This window comes from Electrophorus electricus, chromosome 22 (assembly GCF_013358815.1).
Source record: "Electrophorus electricus isolate fEleEle1 chromosome 22, fEleEle1.pri, whole genome shotgun sequence".
Taxonomy (NCBI): domain Eukaryota; kingdom Metazoa; phylum Chordata; class Actinopteri; order Gymnotiformes; family Gymnotidae; genus Electrophorus; species Electrophorus electricus.
The window spans coordinates 8028886-8047506 of NC_049556.1; the positions used below are offsets into that span (position 1 = coordinate 8028886).

Here is an 18621-nt window from a genome sequence, read left to right on the forward strand (position 1 = left end):
TTTACGGCAGACACTCCAGAGACCCCAAGACTTCCAGACAAACACAGTGAAACAGTCGGAAGTATCAGCAGAGGGAGGGAAAGAAAACCGACATAAAATGTCAGAAAAAACGATGGGAAAACCATTTGAAGTGAATACTTTGTTTAAAAAAATGACTGAGGTACATGCTAACACTCTTGCTCCCCTAAAAGTCACAGGCCCGTAAAACAGGTCTTTATATGGATGCCAGTAAAAAATATGTGCAGGAGCTTAATGGGCCCTGGTGTGATGTGTCTTTGAGAGCCTGGCCTCAGCTCATTCAAATAAAATACAACAAAAACTGTCCAACTGTTCAGTAGAACTAAGGAAAAATTAATATAGTGACTACTATTATTATAGTACTAACTAACTACTATTATTGATATAGTACATAGTACTACTAGTTGTCATAGAATATTACACTATGTAGACTCGATCTTTTATCAACTACAGTGGTTGGGGTGACATGGGATCTTCCCATCCTAATTTCAGCTACACAGCAGCCTTCAAAAAGACAGTGTGGGCAATATTATATTTAAAAAGCAATGTATTGCAACATTTTAAAGAAATATTTATGGTTAATGAGACACGTGTCTGGCCTGAATCACTTGACACAGCACTGTGCTCCTAAGCATGAGGTGCACACCATTTTGCCATTCTCTCAAAGTTGCTCAAGACACTTTGTGTCTGTTCATCACGCCGAGACCAGCTTGTTCACAGAAGCCACATCAAAGGCAGCAGGGCAACTGCTGGAGGACCTATTGGAGTTTTCCGGGGCCTTCGCTCAGAGCTTGTTGCTAAAGATAACAGCTATGGGATGTGGGAGAATTTAACCTGACTACAGTACCCTTTCCCTGCGTCTCCAACACCTTTCTGCAACAGAAGAGAACCTGAAAACCTGCGTTGATTAGTTGGAGGCTGGTGCATGAAGTGTGTTTTGGCTGCTGCCTCTGAACCGTAGCAGTTTACCTTAGAGTTATGCCTCTTTTCCTGATCCCCACCAAATGCATGGCAAATAAGAGTGGCCATAAACCATTTACAAAGAAAACGAATGCCCATGCTCAGCCTGTTGTTTAACTCAGCTCATTTGCATGGTGCTCTCATTGTGCAGCAGGACCATTAGTAAGGAACACTGGTGAAGTCAAATGAGTCGAGGCAGGTTGTTCAGTACTCAAGTACTATTCAGAGTTTAATGCCTACTGTATACAGATGGCTGACACTCTGCATGAAACACTTACTTGTCGGTATAGTAATGGCTTGTTGATGGATTGTCTGACTGCAGAACCAGATGCAGTCAGCCTTCTACTCAATTACCAGTTGAACAGAAGGCGTCATTAAAGCTACCTGTAACCCTTTAAATCTGCACACCTCCCAGAAGCCCTAATGAGTGCTTAACAGCCCACAGTCCCATAAAACGGGATTTATGGAGTGATGTAACACTCCTCAGCAGTGCCTTTTATGTGGAAAAAACAGCCGAGGCATCTGAGCAGCAGATTTGAGGCAACAGAGTGAACAGAGTCCAGAGTTCACAACCTTTTGTGATTTATATTTCTAACCTATTTATCGTATAAAAAAAAAAAAAAATTTAAAATCAGCCAAATAATATAATTAGTGTAAAATCCAAGATTCTCTGAGTACTCTTGCTGACTGAAGGTACAGTAAGCACTGCAGCTGTGGGCCCCTCAAACAGAATGAGTAAGGGTCTGTGTGGAGATCTGTGAGGAGTTCATTAATGGGGGCACTGTACACGTTAGAGGTTGCTAACAGTAACAAGGGCCACCATTTTTGAAAACCACCCACTGCTGCTGTAGCAGAAAGCCATCAGCCAATTACTACACAGACCAAGGAGCAGCTTCAAAAGTCTGTTTAAGAGCGATATGTGGTTTTAGCAAAAAATTTGTTTTACATGATTTTTTATAACAAATAAATAATATAATGATGACTGAACTAATCAGATAAACAAGTTCTGTATTTAGTAAACAATAACGCTGCTTCTTCTCATTCCGATTGCCATGTTGGTACCATGTCGCACGTGTCGACTGAGTAACCAGACGATTACATGAGCGCTGCTTCCTTTTCGCCTTCAACAATGGAGCATTAAGAGTTTTACAAAGACAGCAAAAAGCTAGAGAGGGACCGGAGACACGAAGCAGTCACGCAACGGCCATCGCTGCCTGGCAACAGATGATGAAAGGTTGCCACACGCTCATGGATCCCAAAATCAATGTAGATATATAACACGCTCTCTGAAGGCAGAGATGAGGGAAAGGCTAGTGTATAAAAGTAATAGGAAAGGTCCAGGGGTACCACAAGGTTAGCAACCCGAACCATGGAGCTCCAGCTGGGCCAATTATGTAGCTTCCACTGGGCTTCTGCTCCTACAGGATCATGGCCAGGGTGCTGGAGATCAAGAGTGGAGAGTGCATTTGATGGCTAGCAGTCAAACATTTATTTATTTACAGTCTGTTCCAAAAAACAATCGTTGCATAGTTGCTTAATGGCCCAGCTCTAGCCGGTACACTTTCACAAGGGATGGCCAGAGTAGACTTGCCTTGCACTCAAGCACATGCAATTGCAGTTTCCCAGTGCTTATAACACGTAGCTGTCTTTGTGTTTTTGTGTGTATGATTGTGTATGTGCATGTGGTGGTGGTGGTGGGGGGGGTCTTGTGGAATGAATGGTGTTAGTTTGAGTGCAGTTATGTAAGATGAGAGTTTGTTTAGGAGTCTAGGAGACAAGGTGTAGAAAACATGTTTTCCTCTCCATGAAACCTAGAACAGTGGCTTAGTCATGTAGGGCCTGTTCATACAGTTCATTCTATCCTTTTTGTGTGTTTTCAAATCAAAATGTTTTTCAGAGTAAACTGTCTACCGATACTGCACTGGTAAGACTTTACCAATGGAGCACAACTTTGTCAGTAGTTTCTGATCAATACTGCAGTGTTCTATGCTATTGCTAATGCTAATCCATGAGTTTGTATATTTGTGTGACCACACGTACCGGTGCATGTGTGTGTGCACGTGTGCGTGCATGCCCTCATGTTTGTGCATCTGTACACAGTCAAGTTGTATTTCCAGAGAGACCCTAGGGGAGAGGGGCCCATCACCTTGCTTGGAAACAAATGAGACTCTGAGGCGAATGAAACAGGTTTGGATTCCTGAGTAAACATTTCCTGGAGCGCTGGGTCGATGGCAGTGAGGTTCACATGGCCTTAAAAGCCACTCTTCCACTGGAGGTGTCAGAACAAGGCCTGCTGAAAGACTGTTTACCTACTGATAATTAAGGAGTATCCACTACACCAATCACATTCCAGAATTCAGTTGCTATAACCACAAGAGATTCCTGATATAACACTATATAACTGCTATGAGATGGCTTGTGTTAATGTTACACAATACTGATGTCAATCTCTCAGAACGGACTGCAGCAGTGTTGCTCGAGCTCTTCCCAGACAAAAAACAAACCTAATAAGAACTTGCCTGATCACGTGGCTGGCAGAAGGAGATTGTATGATTTGAGTGTAAGAACAATGATCTGGGGTCTTAATAAGAATGACAATATGGCCTGGGTGTGGTAAGAATACTGATCTGGTTTCAGTCCTAAACAGTAGTTATATGGTTGGGGTGGTTGTAGAAATACTGCTCTGTGGTCCATTAGAATGGGGGTTGCATGGGCGGTATTGTAGGAATACCAATATAGCAAAGATTAGAATACCAATACATTGTGAATACATAGTGACAGTGTTTATATGGATGAAAGGTGGCATAGTGATTTGGGTCAAGCTTAAAAAGGTGATTATGGGGAAGGGGGTACTCATCAGGTTCAGTTTTACAATGCCAACCATTACCATACCAACCAAGTCATAACTAAGGCCATAATTTGGCAGGCAAAACACCACATGGCCCCCGGAGGCAAGCTGTTTTTTCCGGAAGCACCAGGAGGGAGCGTCTGAGCGTGATCTGTCCTGAGGTGGAGGTGGGGAAGCGATCTAATGGCGGCACCGTCCTTACGGACCCTCTGCGATGACCCTAACCTTTCTGTCCAAGAGGCTTCCATCTGGGATCAATATAGCCAATATCAGTCTGAAATATGGGAGAGCAATATAAGGTCTGTCACCACATGGGGCAGCATTTGAGCGATCCTGGCTGTGGGAAAATTCTAATAACACTGCTCTTATGAAAGGCGAACACGAGCAATTTAGCAAGCCAGATGGCCCCCTTGTTGATGAGCCTCAGAGAGTCACATTACAATATGGGCAACACTGCATTGTAAACATGCCTTATATCACACACATTCAAGCCAAACGAACTGATGAAACACAGTTTAAAACATGATGGGAAGGTGGATGTGGAAAAGGAAAATAATTCCCGGGCAGGTCCTTCGTACGAGGAATGGATTTTTTTTGTATCCTTTTTCAAAGAGCTGTCCTGTGGGCGGGGTAGCAGTGCAGTAGGCGGGGTCATGGGAGGGGCTACTGACCTTTGGGCCGCTGGATGCAGGTGTGCTGGTTGTCGGAGAGGAAGAAGCCCTCCTTACAACGGCACTCATAACTCCCCATCATGTTAACGCACACCTGCTGACAGCCACCATTACCCTCTGAACACTCGTCCACATCTACAGAGAGAGACACACAAAGAGAGAGATTCTTATCAATGACCCCACATCATTTTTACAACCAACAGCTGAGCAATATTTCCCCTTTCAGTGCATCACTGCAAACACTTTGCACAGTCTTTAAGTTTTAAAACAGTTACATTTATTCACTAAAACTTTAATCCAAAACTCTTTTTTGTAATATGTAAACCGATGCCTGTAATTGTTAGATCAGGCAGCTTGTTTTGAAGTGACGGTCTAAAACTCAGTGTAGTATTGCGCGGCCAGATCTGAGTGCTGATGCCTTAATGGGACTCCCGTAAGGTCTGCTTCTGCTTCAGAGGAAGTGGAGGAGGAGAGACTGCCTGAGGCACTGCACGTCGGTCTCAGAACCTCAGAGGTTCTCGTAAAACGTCTGGCATGATGTTCGGCTCCTGACGGACATTACGACGCCCCTAAGGCGAGCGTACTCCAGAGCCTCTGTGGTTTTACCTCCTCTGGGCTCGGAGCTGACTGTCCATGGCTGGCCTGGATCACCAAGACGGACGTCTTTATTGGGAATTCCTGCCACATCAGCCTCACTCATTGACTCCATTTGCACTGAATATACGAGTCGCAAGAGGATGAAGACCATTCAAAATTCAGTAAAGCAAGAAAAAAATATTACAATTGGCCATCACTCAGTCTATTTTATTGCTCACTGGCTTCTCTCAGCAGCAGATGAACCCATGAAAGACATGCATGCACACACACACCCCTCCCCACCCCCAAACACACACACACATACAAATTAAGGGCAAATTATAAGATATTGACAAATAACATCCCCTGGATATGTGTATGTATGTGTGCAGGAGACCTGCTCTTGTTTCACGAGTTTGTGTGTATATGTGTATATGTGTGTGTGTGTGTGTGTGTGTGTGTGTGTGTGTGTGTGTGTGTGTGTGTGTGTGTGTGTGTGTGTGTTTGTGTATGCAACCCAATCTCTGTGGAAGTTTCATCACATCAGTAAGAAGCTATATACACAGGCTTGCTCTTAATCTGCCATGAAGAACTAATATGGCATTTATTTGTCTGGTGTAGAAGAAGTGTGTAATCTAGACACATACACAGACATGCACAGACACACACACACACACCCGCACACAGTTATACCCATCACAACGTAGGTCACTGTAGTCCCTGACCTGCCCCTCTCTGTAAAAACATCAGTCAGAAACCTCAACAGTTTAACTCCATCAGCTCAGCCTGACTAAACAGTCCCACAGGCTTGTCCAGAACAATGCTAAGACTTCAGATCAAGCCTGACCTCACTCTGCCTTCCCAGTAAAATAACAGTTCTGTTTTAAAGAAACCAATGTGCTGAAATAATACTGCTTGTTAAATTAAATCCTCATATGAAAGAGTAACTGAAAACCTTAATCTTAATCAAGACAAATAATACATTCAAAGTGGGAAAACATTTTGAATGCACAGATAATTCATTTCCTCATAAACAGATGAAAGTGATCAAAGAAAAGAGGCCCCTGTTGGAATGGTCATGATCACCCAACACACAGAACCAGTGCGTGGAGACTGACAGTTTCATGACCAGCTGTTAAATGCTAGCGCGAACATTAGCACGTATACAGACAGGCCGGAGGAGACTCGTGGGGGTCTTTTCTCTCTCTCTGACCCACACACACACACACACACACACACACACTCCTCAATGATCCATTGCATTGGGGGATCGGATCTCCTTGTCCCTCCTCTCCCTCAGTGACCTGGGCTGTGTTACGGAAGAAGCCTGCATCCAAACCAAATATTTTGAAAAGGAAAGGGATTTTGGCATGGTGCAGATGAGTGCGCATGTTATTTGCAACCCCCCCACCCACCCCATCCGTTCTCTTGAGAGGATGGAAAAAGGTCTTAATCAAATGCTTTATAAGTGAAAAATTAGATATCTTTTTTCTTCACACAGATGATCATTTCCACTTACAAGCACTCTCTTACACACACAGACACAAATGCTCTCATTAAGTCACTCTATATATACACACACACATACACACACACAACACACACATCTATAGCAAAGGTTGAGGGGTTCAGGAAAGGGTGGAAAAAACCAAATATGTGGACACTAGTGGTCATATTTACACTGCGCAAAGATGTGGGAGATGGCTGCTTTAACGTTTCAGCACAGGCTGGTGATGACCAGCAGCACCCAAGTAAAAAACTCACTTTAGATCAGAGCTTTCTCAAGGACAGGTGGACTCACTGGCTCGCATTTCTTCGGACACCCTTATAGATGTCAGGCAAGCATTTCTGTCCTGTTCCTGTTCTGCCCGTGCCTTTCAAGCTGATACAATGATTCTGGGAACCTATGCGCAGTTCTTTGTGGACGATGTCACTGCTTACAGCAACAGCGGGGATTAATTCTAGATCTAGAATATAAATAATAAATAAATAAAAATATCCCACTGAAGAAACTGCTGAAGCGGGTTTTCACAGGCCGTGTTAGTCACATGAATCCCGTTTGAACGCGGATTTCACTTTCCGAAGGCTGAAGACGAAAAGCTCCTGCAACAAACAATAAATGAAGACAACTGCTAATGAAGCCTGTATCAACAGAGAAGATCCTTGCACCTGGTGATGGCCGGGGCCTGAAGACTTCCACTGTAACACAGTGTAACACACTTAATTTTATTTATGATTTTATTTTTAAATGATTTTTGCTCTCCTGAAATGAGAACATCATGTATAAAAAAGAGTTATGCATATACGGCTCACCCAAAATCGATATGAATACCCTTGAACTTGAAGTGGACAGTCTGCATAATTTTGTGCAATTCATTGCAATGAATTGCACAAAACACTGCCCCATTACTTACAGACTGCACTGTAATGTTCACTTACCATTAGGAATGGCAGTAATGCTAATACATGGTCAGTAGCTTTCACTGGGACCTTTTTCACTTCTATAAATTAGCACTTGCCCTTAAGGTCAAAGGCACTCACCCAAAGTGCATTTATACACACAACTGTAAGTCCCAGACACAGAGATCAAAGACTGTACATACATTTAGTCAGTTCTCAGATCAGCGAGTAAGAACCGTCTCTGTGTGTAGGCCATGGTCCTGAGCCAGGCGTGAGAGCGAAGTTTCTCATTACAGTGTTTGTGCTCTTTATTTGCAGGTTTTTAGAAGCTACACAGCCTTCAGCAAATGAAATGAAGGTCCACAAATATTTAGCTGTGTACCTCGGCTAGGAGGGCAAGCAGAAATAGTGACGAGGATAAACATTTTTGCTGACTTCGCCCAGCCTTTCAGCTGCTTACAGAGGAAGGTGAACAGGACCAGCAGCAATATTTTTACCAGCCCCCCCGCCCACACACCCCCACCCCAGAAAGAGCTGACACAAGCTTCCTCAAAGCTAGTCACTTTACTTTAAAACACAAACCTTTTTTTACACCAGCTCAAGGAAAGGCATGGATAGATCCAAGTCCAAACAAACAATTAAATCCTTTAATCTTTTCTGACAAGATTAAAGGATTTTTTTCTCTCTTTCTCCATGGAAATGAGGATTGGGGGGGGGGCTATTTTCAGTCCTGTTTCAGTGCTCAGGACACCCAAGAGTTTCACAGAAATTCAACTTTAACCAGGCTGGAGCTTAATGATATGACATTGACATTTCTAAATCACATACAGTTTGTTATCTGATTGGGCCTTGAAAAAATAAACACAGAAGAGCAAAGACAACACCTGAAAAGCAAAACATTTTCACCACAAACACATCAGCAGTGACTGTGTTTTTCTTGTACATGTAACCATTTTCTGAGAGGGGAGAAGCTGACCTTATAGAACCACTAACCTTACAGCAAGTTCTATATCCCACACAACAGCCCAAAAATATTAGCACCCTTTCATGTTTGAAGTATACCTTATAATAAAATTAGAAACATGAACAATGGAAATATTAAATAACATTGGTATCGTTACATTTAAAAGACAAAAAAAGAATGAATTGTTTATTAATGGTTCTTAATTAGGTTGTAAACACCTTAAAGGTTATCGATAAATAAATAAATTCACTCATACTAATGTGACAATGTTTTAGGTCTGAAAACTGGATGAAATTTAAAGTTCAAAACATTTACATATACTATTCCAGCAGAGCCTAGAGATCACTGACAGGTTTAAGGGCATCCAGCCAACAGAGTTCAAAGCCACGGGTCCATTAGCATCTAGTGATGGTATGTGTGGTGAGACTGGGAAGACCAGGCTCAGAAGTGATACAAAAAAGTTCAACTGTATCCTAAAAAGAACAAGAAGGTGAGATAAGAGTCAAAACAATTTCAAACATTTCAGGACCGACTTATTTATTCTGTACTGTTGCCAGCAGTGAAAACTTGAAAGTGTATGCACGGTGAGAACACAAAAGATAAACACACACGCACACACACTCACACACGCTCACTCACACACGCTCACACACACGCACACATATCAAAGGAAGCCGTAGGTGGGCCTGGGTGCCAGAGACAGCCAATTACACACCTGCCTGCACAATAACAGCCCATCCATGGTGTACTGCAAATGATCCACACCAGATCTAGTTGAGCTAAATGAATTGGAACAAAGCATGGTGTTGGGGTTTGTGCGTGCGTGGGTGCGTGCGCACATGGAGAGCAAGCGAGATGGAAAAAGCAACAACACACGAGAGCTCTTTGCATTCTTTCGGGTGCATATTAGATTACTTTGTGTGCCTACGAACAAGATGACAAAGATCAGTTCGAAAAAGCTTTAAAAGTGTCTGGGTGTACCTCAGATGACATGGCAAGGTCATTCCTGCAGTGCAAATTCAATTCAGTTCAATTCAATTCTGTTCTAGTCTAGTCTATTCTATTCAAAAGAGCCTAACAAGCAAGTTATAAAGCCATGTGTTTAGGACGAAATGAGTATTCAGCCTTAGTATAAACAGAGCACAGATGAGGAGGCATGAGGTTGTATGCGAGATAGGGATATTATATTTCTCTTCAATACTGCAGGTCACACTGGACATTACTTCCTGTTCCAGTGTCATGTCAACCCCAAAGAAGGAACTCGGGTGTGTGGTGATGTGTGCCCTAATGTTACATTTACTGTGTTTACCTCTCTTGAAATGAAATCTATCCATGCTTACTTGGAGGGAGAGTGGATATAACAAAACAGCACAACTACCAGTAAGCAGCTATCCAAAATGAGCTTGTTTGGTTATGGTCATGCACATACTCTATCTATACTTAGAGATCTGAAGCATAATCTAACACGAATTACACATGGAACATGCGATTGGGTACATGCACATCCGCCCACATTCAAAAGACACGATTTGAGGCTTTGGTTAGGTTGATATTACCGAACTGGAACGTTCGGGAAGGAGAGTCGTCCCTTGCTGCAGTAAACGCACTCACCAAGCCGACCATGCACTTAATGACACGGTGCTGTGTGAAGGGCCTTGGAGAAGCTTTGCCCTACTTCCACGTTGGTTAACCATACGTGCCCTGTGCAGGATGGAGTGACGGAGTTCCGGCACAGCAAAACACAACAATCGCTAGTGGCTTCTGGAGAAATGATCTTACTGTTATGCCTCTATCCACTCCACCCCCGATCCATACACTGAACAATTTGTTTATCATTTGAAGACGGGAGGGGGTTGAGACAAGACACACACAGACACATACACACACACAGACACACACACACACTAACCCAGGCAGTTATGGCCATCGTGGGCTAGGCGGAAGCCATCATAGCATGTGCATCGGTAGTTCCCTGGGATGTTGATGCATTCATGGACACAGCCTCCATTATAGTCACTGGCACACTCATCGATGTCTGTAGAGAAAGAGAGAGAGACATAGAGGCAAAGAGAAAGAGATCAAGAAAGAGAGAGCGAGAGAGAGAGAGAAGAAAGAAGACAAATAAACAGTGAGAATTTTTTAATATGTCATACACAACTTGAAACACTGGCTGTTTATTTACCTTCAGACAGGCCAATGCATTAATTAATGAAACATTTAAAGTTAGTTTGACATAATAAACACCAGTGCTACAGCAGGATTCTGCAGCGGTCAGACTAAAAATGGCCAGAAGCTGGACCGGATCAATCGCCCTGGCAGAGATTAGCTACTGACCAGCGAGTCCCAGCTCCCCTCACCAGCAACGGGACCTAGAGCTGAAGCAGTCTCATCAGGAGAAGCCCACCAGCTGAAACAACACAGCGGGGCCCTTTTAAGCGTTCTGCTCCACTGGAGGGTAGGGGAACAGGGTTCAGGGGGAGCAGGGTCAGGAGACGCAGGCCATCCCCTCTCATTTGCTGCCCAATTTGGTACTAATTACCCAGAGTCCCCTGGTAGTGCTCTTTGTAGTATCCAGCGCTGAGCACCAGTGGAAAGTGATTTGGGTGTGCAGCTTGCGGACGACTGCGATGCCAATGTCTTCCTTTTTTTCTAGGTTTTAATAAACATATTCTTCCGTTTTTCTTCTTTTGCAGATAACAGACGGAGGGTTTGACCAAACTTTGATCAGGTTCATGGAAAAAATAAGCATTTCGACAGAAATAATCATCATGGTTACTTAGCTCAAAACTTAATGGGTCCAGGAAACCACACTTTAACACAGACATTTCTGGAAATTCGACATTGTCCTTTTGGAGGAAAAACATTTTATTGAGTCAATCTAAGACTCCAGCTGTGTCACTTAAAAAGTATGTATATAAGCAAATAAAACAACAGTGTCTGCACTTTAACAGGCCAGAAACGTAGAGTTCAACAGAGTACTCTTTTCACCCTCATTTTTCAGTCATACTGTTCATGCATCATTAATCACAAAACCATACATACATATATATATATATATATATGTGTGTGTGTGTGTGTATGTATGTATAATCCAAGAAGAACAGTGGAGCACTTCTAATGGAGAAACCATTTACACCAAATGAGAAAAAGATGCTTTGGGAGTCTAATGTATCTGCTGTGCCATCTCACGGCCTTGAGCACAGAGCTGATTCTACTAATGCTTTCCTGTTTGCAGTGTATCATCAACAGAGGTCTACTCTGGCTTGTGGGGGATTAGGGTTCTATCCTCCACTGTGTTCTCTTCCTTAGAGAGCCAAAACACAACAAGACCACAGGCATATTTGAAAAGCGCTGCGCACAGCTAGGTTTCCCACATCTAGCGGGTCCTCGCTTAGAGGATTTTAGAAGCTGATCCGAGATCAGCACGAAGCACAAACACTCCTGAACCCGCTTGACTCTTTGTGGTTTTGCCTGGAGGAGTTTGTGCCAAAGAGGACCACTGGGTATTTGAGGTGACCACGCACACACGGAGGCCTGTTGACATGCCTCCTGTCCTCCCCTCACATTTCTGATCACCAAGACTATGTTTTATTCAACATCCAAGCCTATTCTACTTTTAATAATTTAATAGGTTTATATCCTCACGCAACCTTTAGAATCCTGTGGCAGGCAGCCAGAGGCAACAGAAAGCCAAACAGCATGAGTGGAGAAGAGGTGTGGTTTAAGATTAGGGGGAAGGGGTTCAAGGCTCGCAGTGGTGAAGGTGATGTATACGAGGACCCTCAGAACCAAGCCATCTTAAATAAAATCTGTCCTCTCTAATTTTATATTGGTGTTTTCCTTTCTTCCTTTTCTTTATTTTTAGCAATTGCTTGCTAAATTCACAAAGCTAAAAGTACAAACCAAGAAGACGTAAGGAGAAGAATCACACACATGCAAGGTGTACGCACACGCACACACACACACACACGCACGCAGCACAGCACGGCGCAGCACAGGGATGCACAATAAAGTAACACTCTAATAAATGACACTAACACAATGACAGCGTGCTAGTTAGATATAGCTTTCTGCGGTGTGCTCAGTGAGTACTGAAGTGAGAACTGTCCACGATTACCATTCATAATCATAATCAGCGAAAATAATCTCAGTTATGACACATGCTCATCCAGCCATACCTTCACAGTGCTTTCCATCCCCTTTATAGCCAGACTTGCAGATGCATTTGTACGATCTGAGTGTGTTCTGGCAGATGGCATCAATGCTGCAGTTGTCCGTTGTCTCCACACACTCGTCAACATCTGGAGAGCGAGAAAGCAAACACAAAGGCGTGAAGTCAGACAGCTTTGAGCTTAGGCAGCCAAAAAGAGTAATTAAACACAGTGGGGAAAAAACAAACAAGCAGACAAACAGACAGACAGAGTGGGGGACACCAGAGTGAGCTGGGAAAACAAAGGCCGCTTGATTTTTGCCACTTTTGTGATGACATCCATTCACAGTCAAGCGAACAATTAATCACAGAAGCCAAAGTTAGACACGTCTGGCTTCGAAACCAGAAAGCAGAAACCAATGACTGGCCTGAGTCAGCTATACGCTGGAGTCTCCATTAACTGCGCATGAAAGTGGAGAAAAGCTGTGGGCTTTGCCATGATCTACCATAAAGCATGGTTACGCACTTAGAGAACACTGGCCAGAAGTCAACATGCCGATGTTACCTTTGGATCATTATATTCAGAGGCTTATTTCCTTTAATCTGTGCGGTTTGTTTCTTCCTATTGCGCCTTGTTTTGGATTTCTTTATTTGACCATTTTCAGCTGGATTTTAATGCATGAAAGAAGCCTAACTAATGTTATTTTTATGATTAATATTTAACCACTTTCATATTAGGAATATTAGGAAACATTTAGGTCAGCTGTATGCATTTCTAATGCTTCATAGGATAAGAATGACAACTGTTATTCATGGAAAAAGAGAGCATCAGTTAGCTTTTAGCATACATCCAACTTCAAAGAGCTAAAACTATTTACTAAACTAGAACTATTTACTGGGCTGCAAAACACTGGTGCTCATTCTGTCTATTTCAAACAGCCTTTTCCCTCTCTCTCTTTTTCTCTCTCTCCCTCTCTCACTTACACACACCCCATTTCCTGTCGAGATGTCCCCTCTCATCTCTGTATCTTCCCGTAAATGCTAAATCCCGTCACAGCGCACTGACTGTGTAATTGCAACAGTTTACACATCTTCTCACTGCCTGCAGCTGCAGACGCAGCTCATTTCGAACCGCAGCTCATCCTGAGCCCAGTATCTGCTTAGGCTCTCCTCAAACCTGGATACATTACGCTGATTCTGCCTCAGTGCCATTATTTGGAATTGAAGGAAAACCACACCGCTGTCTCATACTCAAAACATGCGCTAAGAGGACAGTTGCATACTACAGGAGAAATGGTTCAAGGAGATTCACATTTCTGTTTTTACTTTAGGAGAACAACAAACCAGACTACTCTCCTTTTACCTTTACCAGAACAGGCATGGCTCTAATCAAGCAGTAAACAAGCCAATCAGAATGGAGTTTAGATTCACAATGATGATTTTGTCCTTGAAATGCTTTCCTATATCCCACTCCATGCAAACAACTGAGGAATTTCTGACAAAGATGAGAACGCTGGCAAAATCCAGTGGTGGCTGTGTGTATGAGCCACCCTCCAAAAGCAGAAGGGTAGCTTCCATATGAAAAACTGTTTACATTAGTGGGCTTTTAGAGCCGACGTACTGCATCTACCATCTGCAGATGTGTCACCATGCTGTAAAAAAACAGACCTAAAATGAAGAGTAATGCACACCTTTAACAATGAGGTCACCCTACACAACCGAATGCACTTCAGGTGACAGACAGCAGATGACCAGGGTTTTCAAGGCTGATGCTTCAAAAACGAATTCAGATATTTCTTAAGCAGCATAAAATATTACCAAAGGAAATCTGTAGCCAATAAAGGTGCTTCATTTCATCAAAATTCTAATATTATTAACAGTAAATGAATATGGGGTGAATATGAATATGCAGTGCTATCATGCTAAGTAGTCCTAGAATTCATACACTTGCACTGAGTAAACCACTCATTTACTGTATTAATAAACATGGCTCAGCATTTTAAAGGATTCAACAGCTGCTATCTGTGGTCGGCTATTCACCACTGCTTCTAGAGGTCTAGAGGGCATCATTCTGGTTTATCGGTAACACAGCTAGGTGTGTGTTTACACTCAGCTAACACACAGGAGTCACAGAAGGGCACAGCTCTGGAGCCCTCTACAGACAGAAGAGGATCATACGCAAAGCCAACCCCGGGGCTTAAGACCTGAACGTGTTTTTTCCCTTTACTTTGGGTGATATCAGATCTAATGCAACAACAAAGAACTAGCCACACCCATTTAAGCAAGTTATACATTTAATGTGAAGTGGGGCAAAAAGCTTTGAAATGATCCGAGTGAAAGATCAATTCAGCTAATGAAGACTAATTTGCTCAGTTTTGTCTCTGGACAGAGATTCCATTCCCAGATGACTTAGAGAATGACTCAGAGAAGCTAGTGGACAATAAAGCAGAAACCTTGTAAACAATGCAGTGAAGAAAAAAGAAATTTAAGAACAGTCTTACGCAAGGCAGTAGGGGCGAAGAGGCGCAGACACGGTACAGGGCACACACACACACACATGCACACAAAGACCTTAAACAGACACACTAAGGAAGTAAACATGAGGCACAGGTGCTAACAAACAAGAGAAGCAATGCCAGAGATGCGCTGTAGGGCGTTGGGAAGTCTGTCCAGGAGAGAAACCTCTAGCAGACCTCCTGCTGACGTCGGCAGTAACTATAATGATAACAGCTCAGTTCCTGGTCCAGCCTCACGTCCTATGCATTAGACTAAGGATGATGCCCAGACACGAGATTAACATCCAGATGCTCATTAAATTACTTCCAGAATATATATATATATATATAAGCACGTCACACAGGACCTCAGTGACAAAAGCCTGGAATAACAATGATCTATTGGAAAGGCCATAAGGCTTGCCCAGGTATTCACAATGGCCAGATGTCATAGAGAGGGCTGTTTTCTATTTGTCTCCTTCCTGGATCCAGATGGAATTGTATGCTCTTCACAGGTCTAAGGCGGTGTAAACGCACCCTTCCACATAGTTGCTCCAGTGCAGATGGGCACCAGAGGCAGGGAATAGGGGAATGTCACCATAACTTCAGTGATGTCCCTGTAGTCTGTACAAGGTTGCAATCCTCTGTCCTTCTATGAAAAAAACTTCTGCTGAATCAGCCAAGGTAGAAGGAGACCTACTAACCAGAAGGAACCTCCACAACATACCCTCCCCCCAGAGCAGTAATCTTCTTCATCAGCACGGGAGGAGGTGGAGCACAGAAGAGAAGATCTATATCCCTGGTTTTTAGTGCCAGCTGTGTGGTAACACTTTCCATTGCCAGTATGGTCAAGCTGTCTATGGAGCTGGAGGGAATGGTCCTTTTCTTTCAGGTGGGTGACTTCCTGGACTGCCCCAAACCCAATGGATGACCATCATTGGCAAGAATGAGAAGTAGTAGTTCATATGACAGTACAGGAATTTGGAGGACTTGGGTCACATACTGTTCAATAAAATTCCCCACAGCTCCAGAGACTATTCATCCTTCAGCAAAAATGCGATTGCATTACCAAAACAAGTGTGCTGGCACTAAATATGAGCTAGTTCTGGTTGCTTGGCTAGCAACATATACTGGAATCTTTCTTGGCTTTGGAATGAGTGTTGCATGGGGCATGTAGGTAGCCTAAGCCTCCACAGAGTCCAGATTGTAATCTTTGTTGTCGTTCTTCAGAAGTGAATCTAGTGCGTCCTAAATCCATGGGCTCTAAGAATCCAGCTGAGTTAGGTGAATTATCTGGAACATGGGACTTTCCCTCACACAGCATGGAACATGGGACTTTCCCTCTGGCCAAATAGCCAAAGGGATAAGCTGGTCTGGGGATTGAACGTACTTGTGTGGGGCAAATTCAGTGAGTAGTTCTTCACTTAATCCTTGACAAAAAGTGGTTATTTCATACTGCTCACGATGCCAACATGCAGAATACAGACTACTCAATTATGGTGTCTTCTTGCTTCATCTGAAAAAGAATCTCTACCCTCTGTTGACCATAAATGTGCAATGGAGCCATCATAAGATCGTGCCTCCTCTCCCTGTTGCTCAAAACGAAAGCTACCTAATTGCTTGCTTGGCATGTGCCAGATATAAAGACCTTGACATAAATTCTCCCACAAACTGAAGGTTTGCCATCATATGTCTCTGGTCTTATAGCTCCAAATCTCAGGAAGAAACAGGGAGACTCATCTATGTCTCTCCTGTAGCAGTGGATTCAGATGACAGAGGAAAAGCAGTCAGCTGGCGATGATGCATGTCCACAGCAGAGGTCAGTCACTCCAAAAACATCAATCATTCCAAAAGTGTCAGTCATTCCAGTACTGCAGATGTAGATGCTCCTGCTACTGCTGAAGGGGCTGCTGTTGGTGTACCACGTATTCTTCTAAACTGACCCCTGGCATAGATGAGCCCCCACATTCTGTACCATCCATGGTAAAGGTGAGGCCTTCTGGAATGACTCAAGGATTCTATTGGACGCTAGAGCCGAAAGCTTAATACACCAACGACTAACACAGAACAAAAAAAGGTGAAAACCCATGGAAAGGGGTGAGATGTAACATGAACGCGAAGACCTTACATAACCAAACTAATGACATGTAAATAAGACACAGGTGCTAATAACAAGGACAGGTGGAGCACTGGAAATACACCGCTGGGGCAGACCCATGACAGACTGGGAGAGAAATCAAGTGATTACCTGCCTATTCTCAATCCAGACCAGTCATCTATAATCACGCTCACACAACACATCCAATTATCATTTCCCCTTAACAAACATAGCATGTTTAATGTGGGGGGGGGCCTGTTATTACCACTTATTTTGTTAGGAAAGTAAGCTAAAAATGTAAACAAACACACACACACACAAACAAAGGATGTCCAATGTTGGCTGAGTAGAGAAGAACACTTCTGTCAGGAAGAATGGACTTACATGCTCAAAACAAAACAACCAATAGTGTGCTGGTTCAAAACACAAATGCCTTTTTACTGAGCAAATAAACATGTCAGCATTAATCTGTCTGGAAGTGGAGTTTAGAGAACATTCCACGGAACACTTGAGAAAGGAAAAAGACATGGGGTAGTGCGTGCCTAGAAATTGACTCATGCTACATATGAAAAACCTTTTTTCTTTTAGCTCCTTCCTTTGCACTTCATAAACTGCAGACATTTTTTTTAATGTCACTACTAGCATTAGTTTCCAAAATTACCTTTTGGGGAATTAATAAGATATAAACATAACTCATAAATATGCTCATATACACATAGTTATCAGATGCAGGTAATGTAAGCTATGTACAGCAAAAGAAGAAAAAAAGACTACAGCGTGTTGCTTTCTTTTCTCAAATGGCCTCTCCAAATTCTCATGAGTCATTCCATCGCACCAATCCACTGAAAGCAAAGTTAAAGCCCATACTTTATCTTCACATACATGAAAGAAAGATGCTGCTAGCCAATATCAGACCCTGCTTTTATCATTCTTGATTGCATTGAGCCATGGTGAAGACACACACCCTGTCAATTTAGAAACACAAAGCGTAGAAGTACCTCACTGTACAATATCTATCTTCAGGGCATGGCTGCTGCACTCAGTAGCCAAATGAGCTGACAAGCTGCATACAGTGCTCTCTGTACGGCTCCATTAACCTGACATTATCACTGTCTCCTTTGTCTTTATCCACTTTATTTATGTAGTTTATGTCTTTATTTATGTAGTTTCACTAACAAATACTGTCTTCAAAGCTGGCATTATGTGACATCCAAGTCACTGACTGTATTCTACTCTTTTAGCTGCTACAGTAGGAGTCAGGCTGAGCAACCACAGCATGGTCAGTATGTGTGCACTTTGTACCTAGCTGTGTTAACTCCTGTAGTGAGTGTATGCAGCAGAGGTGAAGATGGGGGTCTGTGTGAGAGTGCTTTTACCGGTCTGATTAATGCCCCGCTCTGCCTCTGAGAGGTATATTTAGGCAGTGGCAAGCCAGTAGGCT

The 18621-nt window shown here is 43.1% G+C and overlaps 1 protein-coding gene across 2 annotated transcripts in view; it reads right to left on the reverse strand.

Annotated features, from left to right (window-relative positions):
- scube3 (signal peptide, CUB domain, EGF-like 3) overlaps positions 1-18621 on the reverse strand; it is a 63900-nt gene that overhangs the window by 33122 nt on the left and 12157 nt on the right. For both annotated transcript variants that reach the window (XM_027018089.2, XM_027018088.2), the window contains exons 2-4: positions 12616-12738; positions 10347-10472; positions 4498-4632 (exon numbers count right to left, since the gene is read on the reverse strand). In XM_027018089.2, coding sequence (XP_026873890.1) covers positions 4498-4632; positions 10347-10472; positions 12616-12738 — 384 coding nt within the window. The remainder of the gene's footprint in view (positions 1-4497; positions 4633-10346; positions 10473-12615; positions 12739-18621) is intronic.